This window comes from Hyperolius riggenbachi, chromosome 1 (genome assembly GCF_040937935.1).
Source record: "Hyperolius riggenbachi isolate aHypRig1 chromosome 1, aHypRig1.pri, whole genome shotgun sequence".
In the NCBI taxonomy this organism is placed as follows: domain Eukaryota; kingdom Metazoa; phylum Chordata; class Amphibia; order Anura; family Hyperoliidae; genus Hyperolius; species Hyperolius riggenbachi.
In genome coordinates, this window is record NC_090646.1 from 167,976,506 (window position 1) to 167,987,431 (window position 10,926).

General features: G+C 44.7%; 1 protein-coding gene across 2 annotated transcripts in view; it reads right to left on the reverse strand.

Moving 5' to 3' along the window:
- Positions 1–10,926, reverse strand: part of TLL1 (tolloid like 1) — a 219,729-nt gene that overhangs the window by 54,894 nt on the left and 153,909 nt on the right. For both annotated transcript variants that reach the window (XM_068278831.1, XM_068278832.1), the window contains 2 exons: positions 10,718–10,842; positions 7,040–7,155 (listed from right to left, as the gene is read on the reverse strand). In XM_068278831.1, the coding sequence (XP_068134932.1) occupies positions 7,040–7,155; positions 10,718–10,842 (241 nt within the window). The remainder of the gene's footprint in view (positions 1–7,039; positions 7,156–10,717; positions 10,843–10,926) is intronic.

The following is a 10,926-nucleotide window of genomic DNA, read 5'->3' on the forward strand; positions in this document are numbered from 1 at the left end:
CACAGGTCAATTTGAGGCATTTGTTTTCTAGACTACTCCTCACGGTTTAGGGCCCCTAAAATGCCAGGGCAGTATAGGAACCCCACAAGTGACCCCATTTTAGAAAGAAGACACCCCAAGGTATTCCGTTAGGGGTATGGTGAGTTCATAGAAGATTTTATTTTTTGTCACAAGTTAGTGAAAAATGACACTTTGTGAAAAAAAACAATAAAAATCCAATCTCCGCTAACTTTTGACAAAAAATAAAATCTTCTATGAACTCATCATACACCTAACAGAATACCTTGGGGTGTCTTCTTTCTAAAATGGGGTCACTTGTGGGGTTCCTATACTGCCCTGGCATTTTACGGGCCCAAAACTGTGAGTAGTCTGGAAACCAAATTTCTCAAAATGACTGTTCAGGGGTATAAGCATCTGCAAATTTTGATGACAGGTGGTCTATGAGGGGGAAAATTTTGTGGAACCGGTCATAAGCAGGGTGGCCTCTTAGATGACAGGATGTTTTGGGCCTGATCTGATGGATAGGAGTGCTAGGGGGGGTGACAGGAGGTGATTGATGGGTGTCTCAGGGGGCGGTTAGAGGGGAAAATAGATGCAATCAATGCACTGGGGAGGTGATAGGAAGGGGGTCTGAGGGGGATCTGAGGGTTTGGCCGAGTGATCAGGAGCCCACACAGGGCAAATTAGGGCCTGATCTGATGGGTAGGTGTGCTAGGGGGTGACAGGAGGTGATTGATGGGTGTCTCAAGGTGTGATTAGAGGGGGGAAATAGATGCAAGCAATGCACTAGCGAGGTGATCAGGGCTGGGGTCTGAGGACGTTCTGAGGTGTGGGCGGGTGATTGGGTGCCCGCAAGGGGCAGATTAGGGTCTAATCTGATGGGTAACCGTGACAGGTGGTGATAGGGGGTGATTGATGGGTAATTAGTGGGTGTTTAGAGGAGAGAAGAGATGTAAACACTGCACTTGGGAGGTGATCTGATGTCGGATCTGCGGGCGATCTATTGGTGTGGGTGGGTGATCAGATTGCCCGCAAGGGGCAGGTTAGGGGCTGATTGATGGGTGGCAGTGACAGGGGGTGATTGATGGGTGGCAGTGACAGGGGGTGATTGATAGGTGATTGACAGGTGATCAGTGGGTTATTACAGGGAATAACAGATGTAAATATTGCACTGGCAAATTGATAAGGGGGGTCTGAGGGCAATCTGAGCGTGTGGGCGGGTGATTGGGTGCCCGCAAGGGGCAGATTAGGGTCTAATCTGATGGGTAACAGTGACAGGTGGTGATAGGGGGTGATTGATGGGTAATTAGTGGGTGTTTAGAGGAGAAAAGAGATGTAAACACTGCACTTGGGAGGTGATCTGATGTCGGATCTGCGGGCGATCTATTGGTGTGGGTGGGTGATCAGATTGCCCGCAAGGGGCAGGTTAGGGGCTGATTGATTGGTGGCAGTGACAGGGGGTGATTTATGGGTGGCAGTGACAGGGGGTGATTGATAGGTGATTGACAGGTGATCAGTGGGTTATTACAGGGAATAACAGATGTAAATATTGCACTGGCGAATTGATAAGGGGGGGTCTGAGGGCAATCTGAGCGTGTGATTGGGTGCCCGCAAGGGGTAGATTAGGGTCTAATCTGATGGGTAACAGTGACAGGTGGTGATAGGGGGTGATTGATGGGTGATTGATGGGTAATTAGTGGGTGTTTAGAGGAGAGAAGAGATGTAAACACTGCACTTGGGAGGTGATTTGATGTCGGATCTGCGGGCGATCTATTGGTGTGGGTGGGTGATCAGATTGCCCGCAAGGGGCAGGTTAGGGGCTGATTGATGGGTAGCACTGACAGGGGGTGATTGACGGGTGATTGACAGGTGATCAGGGGGGATAGATGCATACAGTACACGGGGGGGGTGGGGGGTCTGGGGGGGGTTTGGGGAGAATCTGAGGGGTGGGGGGGTGATCAGGAGGGGGCAGTGGGCAGGGGGGGGATAAAAAAAAATAGCGTTGACAGATAGTGACAGGGAGTGATTGATGGGTGATTAGGGGGGTGACTGGGTGCAAACAGTGGTCTGGGGGGTGGGCAGGGGGGGGTCTGAGGGGTGCTGTGGGCGATCAGGGGGCAGGGGGGGGGGGGAAATCAGTGTGCTTGGGTGCAGACTAGGGTGGCTGCAGCCTGCCCTGGTGGTCCCTCGGACACTAGGACCACCAGGGCAGGAGGCAGCCAGTATAATAGGCTTTGTATACATTACAAAGCCTATTATACATATGTGCAGCGGCGATCCGGGTGGTAGTAACCCGCCGGCGCTTCCGAACGGCCGGCGGGTTACTACGAGCGGTGGGCGGAGCGAGTCCCCGGCGGCTGATCGCTTCACGAATGACGCGATCGCCGCATAGCCACTCCCGCAGCCGCCCCCGCCGATGGGCGTATTGCGGTCGTTTGGGCCCGGACTTTGCCGCCGCCCATCGGCTGGGGGCAGTCCTTATGTGGTTAAGGTTTCTAATCCAAGTAGTTGGATTAATGGTGGGATCGGAATTATCCCTCATATTGCCCAAGAAGGCTGAAGCATTGGTTAAATCTTCATAACAAGATGTAGTTCTGTTTTGCTCAGATAATATGCAGTGTGTGATCTCAATGTTCTTTCTAGTCCTCTAAATGAGATTTTGTAGAGAAAGTATTGACTATCCCATTTTTGTATAAGCCTTAGGCTGTATTATATAATATTTTTTAGACAATTTCTAGCCTGAGTCATATTGTATAAAGTCATATTGTATATGCTTGGAAGACTGATATACCCTTCCTGACAGAACAGACTGGAAAGGGATTTTAGCTAGGTCACATCGGTCATTCATTTCTATGAAGGATAAGCTATTTTATTTGGGTTCTGTACATAATTTATTTTTCTCCTCAAAGACTTCATAAAATGATTTCCTGTAGGTCCTGCCTCTGACTCTAAGAGGAGGCAAAATCATTTATACACATGTTGCGAGAATGTGACAAGATTAAAATGTTTGAGGTGGATGTCAAAGGAAAGTATTGGAAATAAATTTTACATGTTGATATTTTGGAGGAACCCAAATTAGCCTTTTGGGCTTCCTGGATAACTTAAATATTCCATGCAAAGATAAAATGTACGTTACTTATCTCTGGAACTATGTAAAAAGACACATCTCACTACAGTACAGTGCCCAGAGAATAGAGTTCAAAGATTATAAAAAATGTTTAAAAAAAAAAGACTATTTACATTAAACATAACAAATTAAAAAAAAAGTCCATATATTCTCTTAAAATGCCAAATTATAAAGTCTGGATTTGGTCTGTCCGGGCTGTTCTCTCTAGCAATGGAAAACTGTCAAGGACAGAATTTGCGGTTATATGTGAATTCTTTGTACAGTTTCAGTAGTAGTTTTGGTTGTAAGATTTAACTTACTCACTGGAAGGTAAAAGCTTTATTTCACACTTGAAATGTTTAAAGCGGATTATTATTTTATGCAGAGACATCCATATCCACACTGTCTATTCAGATAAAGTGTTAGTGACAAAAGATTTTATAAGCATTAAACTCTTCATTGTTCTAGCAAGTATGAGGAGTATGAGAACAGATAAAACAGCTTTTCAACAATTCCATTCCTTTTTTTTCCTCGGTCAATCAGAGACGTGTAAATAATCTAATATTATCACTGTAGTTTATGTAGTTCTGTAGTGAGATGAGATAAACATATGTATGTATAGTAGAAATCCTACTTAGATCTTGAGAATATTTTCACTTTATAAACCAATGCTACAAATCCCAGTTTCTCCAGTCAGATGAAGTCAGACTGCACCACTGTTGTCCTTTATAATTTATTAAAAATATCAACCAAATGTGTGGCTGTTGCAAACATACTGACAGCAGTTCATCAGGTCATCATCACTCTGTATGGGAGCTGAATAAACATAAAAGTGCACAAGAAGATGACAACATGACAGTTACATCAGATTTTAACCTTCAAAAGCAAAAATAAGAATATGAGATTCCAAGAAAGTACAAATTAGGACTCAGCCTCTAGATGCAATTGTTTGTCTCGGCAGTTTTGAAGCTCGATTTATGTTAAGAGTAAGAAACACTAAAGTTTTTGTAAAAAGGCCTAAAGGAGCCAAAATCCTTTTGATAAAGAGAAAAAAAAACACTCCAAAAGTGCAACGTAGTTTTGAACCCGGCTTGCTAATTGTTGTCAGTTTGTTACTCGTTTGCCACACCTGGACCAATGCATGAACTGACAGCAAATGTGAACTCTCTTATATCCCATGTTCTAGTATGAACCCTGTGAAATAACTGTGTTTACATGCACATAGCTTACATCTGTATATGTAAACAAGCTGAAATAAGGTCAGCAATTATCTTTGGAGTGCTTAAAGAGACTCTGAAGCGAGTAAAAATCTTGCTTCAGAGCTCATAGTTAGCAGGGGCATGTGTGCCTCTGCTAAAACGCCGCTATCGCGCTGCTAAACGGGGGTCCCTTCACCCCCAAACCCCCCACTGCAACACTTGGTCGCAGACTTAGTCGCTCCTGGAGGCAGGGCTAACGGCTGCAGCCCTGCCTCCAGTCGCGTCTATCAGCGGCGTATTGCCGCCTCTCCCCCGCCCCTCTCAGTGAAGGAAGACTGAGAGGGGCGGGGGAGAGGCGGAGATACGCGCTGACAGACGCGCGTGGGGCAGGGCTGCGGCGGTTAGCCCTGCCCCAACCAGGAAGCGCTCCTCGGCTGTACGGAGGAGATTTGGGAGTGAAGGGACCCCCGTTAAGCCGCGGGATAGCTGCGTTTTAGCAGGGGCACACATGCCACTGCTATCTATGAGGTCTAAAGCGAGATTTATTCTCGCTTCAGACTCTCTTTAAACCTGAAGTGAATGGCAATAGTGGCATTTCACCTTATGCTATCACTGTGAAATTCTATCAGAGGGGCATTTTTTTCTGCTTTTTATTTGCAACTTCTTGCCTCTTCAAGGAGTTCAGTGTCATGACGTTACGCATTAAGTCTCGTGCTGAGAGCTGCCCTGATCAGCTGCCTGAATTTGTTACATTCTTATTAACTGTCACATTTCATAAGGTGCTTCTCAGTAGTACATGAAAGATCAAGGCTAAAGGCTTTTTTAATTAATTAAAATTAGCTATGACTAAGGAGACTTCAGTTAGAAGCACTAGGCTCCAGCATTACCACAGACAGGCAGAACAATAGGCAGGCTTTCTGATTTCATTCCAACCTGATAAGAGATATACAAAGAAATTATAGGAAAAAAATAACAGTGAATTCTAAAAGAGAATCTATCTATCTATCTATCTATCTATCTATCTATCTATCTATCTATCTATATTAGTTATATATATATATATACATATAGGGTGGCCTTTTTTAGTGCCTTCCAGAATGGATACATATATGGCTCATGGTGCAAGTAGCCCGCCCTCCTATTATCGCCTACTGTGGAGGTGGCATGGACACATCAGTCAATCGCCTGTCTTCCTGTTCGGTCTTTTAGTCTGGTACATGGCCATATTGTGGGGGGCTATACCATGACTGCACAGAATTATGAAATACAGTACGATGTACAGGGAGTAGGGCTGGCCTACCACTCGACCACCCTCAAGTATTAGTCTATGGAGGAAGGCACAGCCCTGGAAATGCTGTTCAGATAGAGAATGCCTTTTGCCTAAAAGAGCCAAGTTGGAGAGGTTTTTTGATTCCTAAAAATGAAAAGCCCAAAGATAGATATGAGCTGTGTTTGGGAGGTGTGTGTGTGTCTTTGTGTGTGTCAGCAGGGGGTATATGAATCTGTTAGGGAGGAGTGTGACAAGGAAGAAGAGAAAAATAATCCCAGAGAGCGGTTTTAAAATAGTTGAAATTACTGATATTACCTATAGTCAAAGCAAATCTAAGCCGGAGCGTGGGTGGAAAATCACTTACCTAAGGAGAGGGAAGCCTCTGGATTCTAATGAGGCTTCCTACACTGTTTTCTGATCCTCCGTCGCCTGGGCCCGGAACATCGGGGGCAGCACTCTCCTTGTCATGAGTAGCCCTAGCTTACTTACTGCTCACACAGGCTCATTACGGCCGTGCTTGAAGAGGAGTGCAGCAACGGGGGACCAGAGGACACCATGGGAAGACTCTACACGCAATGCTCCCAAACCATGTCCTCAAGGCCCACCAACAGTGCATGTTTTGTGGAAATCCACACAGCAAGTTAATCAGCTCTGCTGAGACACTAATTACCTCACCTGTGAATGTTTGTGGTTTTCTGCAAAAATGTACTGTTGGTGGGCCTTGAGGACAGGATTGGGTAACTCCTCTGCTCTACAGGACCCAGAGGCTTCCCTCTTCTCTAAGGCAAGTATGTGATTTTGTTTTTGTGCTCCAGTTTAGATACACTTTAGTGCACTCATTCCTAATTAGCAAGATAATGGGTATCATTCATAAAAGAGCTGTCGGTAAGGAGAATCAATGCGGGAAAACACCGCTGCCGGTATTTTAGAGTTCTGGGTGGTCATTCATAAAAAAGTGTTCAGGTGCGATAGCACTGCGGAGATTCCCCGAACTAGGCTTGCAGAGACACAGGAAGCAGCCGAGTTGATACATTTCTCCGTGTTCCGCTCTACTGCAGCTGTCTGGGAGGTCTGTGTCTCCATTAACTTTACATTGTTATCGCCACATCAGAGGGAGCGGTATTTCCCGTCCTCATACCGCTTGCGGTAATCTTTATGAATTACCATTTTGTTACATTTTTTACGAAAATCCCCGCACAAGGCGGTGATTTATCGCTCTGCTCGGTAATGTCAGCTTTTCATGCGGAAAGAGGCTTTATGGATGCCGAACTTGCTACGTGTTCGGTAAAGTCAGCTGTTTTAAGCATTTCCGCATGCGGGAATGCTTTATGAATGATAGCCATTATGTCTATTACATTCTGACATTAAGATTATAGTCTAAGTAAAAGCAAGCCTGGAAGAATGGATGAAGGAATGCAGTAAATGAATGACAAATAGCCTTTTATTGTGCAGAAACCCCCATACCTTCTCTCCCGGAGTGACAGAAATTCTCCATATGCAGTGAGTGTATGAAGGGTAACCATTGGGAAACCCAGGTGATGAGAAATTGCCTGTGGAATCTTGTAGTGTTTCTCCACATGCTGGAAGACAAAGTAAAAATGTTATCACAGAGCGGAACCAACATGCATAAGCATTGCTTATGTCATATCATGAGCCTGTATACAACAAAAGCCTGCCCTTATGGGCATACATTGGCTATCCAGTATTCTACATTCTATCATTAATACTGCTGCCTGCTTTGTACAAATGTAAAATACGACATACCCACAGAAAATCACTGTAGGCTCCTCTGCTCTGTGGTCTCCAGTTTCCTGCTGTGTCATTCTGTAACAATAATCAGCACCACAGCAAGCTTACTGCAACCACAGCTGTGTGACAGAAGATCCTGAACTGTCTAAACATTTACTTTATCCTCAACAATTTGCCAAAAGCTATTTTACCTGGAAAACTAATTATAGGACCAGACAGAAATGTCCCCCAGTGCTCAAAGCTCGCTATAGCCAGAGTCATGCCAAGTGTATCCCTACGCTCTACAGCTGAGAAAATCATGTAAAATGTAAAGCTCTATTCCAGAGGCAGGTCTAATTATGGCATCTGTTAGCTTAGGAGCCACACTGTTAAAATGTTACCCTTCTGCGTGAAACAAGGTTTTCTACAGTTTTTAAAAACTTGGTCAAACAATCAGTTATACTGAAAGGAACAGAAATGCAATTGCACCATAAAAGCATGTTTGCAGCGAGTTTTCCTATTGCACTAATGCAGGGCTGTCCAACTGGTGGCCCGCGGGTCCAGATGTGCACCCCTGGCTGCGCTCGCTTGTCAGGGCTATTTTTTGTGTCAGTCCCCCTCCTCTAGCAGGCCCGCCAGTTGTTTGCACTTGGCTCCGCCCCCCAAAGCCAGGACACTGATGCTCTCCCGCCCCCAGGCGAAAAAAAACGGCGATAGACACACCCCCTGACCATGATGTTGGAGAGCACTGCACTAATGGCAGCAGTAAAAAGAACGCCCATGTCATTCTGATTTCTCAGTTGCATTCAGTCTGAAACGTGGATTGGCTGCAGTAGTAACAGGGCCTTGGTAGATTTTGTGGTGAGGGCTTGGCTTGCAGAGGGTGAGGCACACACAGAACCCTCTGAAAATATGTCAGCCAACAGAAGTAGAATCTTGTGTTGCAAGAAATAGTTGGTGAAAGTAATTTTAAATCGCTGTATTTGACAAGCCCTGCATAAAAAGCTGATGCATAGATTTAAAAAAAAATGTACATACAAGAGGAGTATTTGTAGCTGCAGTTGGGTTTAAAATATCTTGCTATATATTGAATGTCATCTCCTGTATGTGCATTCTAAACATTCATCCATCAGGCCTATTTATAAAGAAGTGGCAAGCAGGCATAGAAACGGGGATAAATGGTAATTTAAACTGAGTGCGATAAACTGAATAGACAGTCAGAGTTTGGCCATATGAGAACTCTTTCTCCAGACATCTGAGGAAGGGTGAGTTGGCCTGAATACTTATGCCTGCTCATATCCCATTCATTAATGAGTGGAAAAAGTCCTCATAAACATCAGCTCTAGCTATTCATTTGAGTTGGCTTAAGCCTCGTCCACTCATACAAGGACTGTCGCCCTGTTGAGATTGGGACTTGAACCCTCCAAGGACAGGTCGGGCCCAAGTTCTGTACAGACATAACGGCTAGAAACATGTCTGTTACTGTGGAGTGGGGAGTAGAAATAATGTGCAGAGAATGACAGAGCAGTTTCTGGGGGGTAGGGTGAGTAGGAGATCAATGCACTCAGGGTCAGATGGGTGTCAGACATTGCTAAAGATGTGGCTTGACAGATCTTTAAGTGACGCCAAGTGCCTCTCGCACATATGCCATATGGTCTTTATAAGTTGCCCTGGTAAAAAGTTTAATCCAGTGTGTGTATGTAGCTGTAAGGCCTGTAAACACTGCTGGGCTTTTAAAATCGCATGCGTTTTTTAATCGCAAGGTCTTTTGAAAAATCATGAAAAGCGTAAAGACCTGTACACACTGGTGCGATGCGATTTTTCTATTTTCATGAAGGCTTCGCAGTGCAAGTGCAGCAGTGTGCACAGGCCCTTAATGGATGACCTGTCACTGTGATGCAGGCAGCATGAAGTGTGTTACCTTAGCAATGTGCATGTGACCTAGGTAATGCGGGTTACTCAAGCAACAGTACATCAATGAGAAACGTGCGTCAATGAGAAAAGTACCAATAAAGCGGAGGTGCGCTGCCCGCATTTGCCAATGTTACCATCTTGTAAAAGCTACGCAACCTGCTTTTTGATAGCATTCTCAATTTTCAAAGCTATAATCATCGATAAAAGGAAGAGCAGGCTTCTCAGCATCGCAACCAAAGTGCTGATATACAGTATGATGCTTTTTACAATGCACACTTGTCCCAGTGTACATGAATATATGTCAAATAAATCTGTATGGAGATGATTGTGCCAACAGCTGCTATTCTGTCATCCTCAGCAGTATAGCAAGACAACTATAGCTTTAATATTTATGCACAGCAGCAGCCTAACAAAATAACAAAGTTGCTGATTACAATCTAATGGATTTCACAGCCAGAATGACATGTTTCATCTCATCCAGGAACCTTATCCATGTATTTTTCACGTACATAACAGCAGCACAAACATCCTATTTACTTGCATGGTTGTAACACTTGCTCATTGAATTTACTTTGGAGGCGCACCAGAACAGCAGGAATAGGAGAGCTCTTTTGTCTGTGAAAGGCAGCTTTATGGATTTACATAAATACGGTAGATCCTGCATGTAGAATCATGCTGCTTCAGTACTCTGGTAAAATGGAATAACGAGAGCTGATAAGTAAAACACTAGCAGAGGTTGCATGACAGAAACGCGTGCTTATGTGGCTGACAGCACCAATTTTTTTTACTTGTCATATTTCCTATTCCCTCGACCTCTGAACCCTGGCAGTAGAGCATACAGGAAAAGAGTCTGTAGAAGTCTTATTCTTTTAAAGTGTACCTAAGCCGAAGCTCGGGCACAAAATCACATACTTACCTAAGAAGAAAGAAGCCTCTGGATCCTAATGAGGTATCCCTCACTGTCCTCTGCACCTCTGCCGCCAAGCACGGACCCTCCAAAGATTACTTCTGATACAACTTCAGCCATATTGGATCTACACAGGCGCAGCCATACTCGCGCAGTAAGACAGAGGCGCTTGCACACCAACAGTTCCACATGCACATGCACAGCCACGCTCATGCCTCGTCCACTCATACAAGGACTGTCGCCCTGTTGAGATTGGGACTTGAACCCTCCAAGGACAGGTCGGGCCCAAGTTCTGTACAGACATAACGGCTAGAAACATGTCTGTTACTGTGGAGTGGGGAGTAGAAATAATGTGCAGAGAATGACAGAGCAGCTGGAGGGTCCGCTAGCGGCAACGGGGGACCGGAGGATCCAGCGGCTTCCATCTCCTTAGGTAAGTATGTGTTTCTGAACCCTCAGCTTTGGCTTCGATTCTCTATAAGTTAGCCAATAAATGTCATCATCCTAATTTAAAACTTCCTGCTAGCACCGGATAAAAGCCACTGAAATTTTTTTTTTTTTTCAGAATAACACACATTTTCTCTCAGCAGTACCTGGACATCTATACAGCTTCCTTGCCTGTGCAATATCTCCTTTACTGAGGCGAGTGCGCTGACCAATAGGAGGCCGCACACCGTTGTCATCACGAGATGGAAGAATTGTATCCAGAAACATACCCCTAAAATATGATACACACAGAAAAAGAATCATCAGTTCTATTACACCTGCATGGCACAAGCATGTCATATTATTCATGTATTTT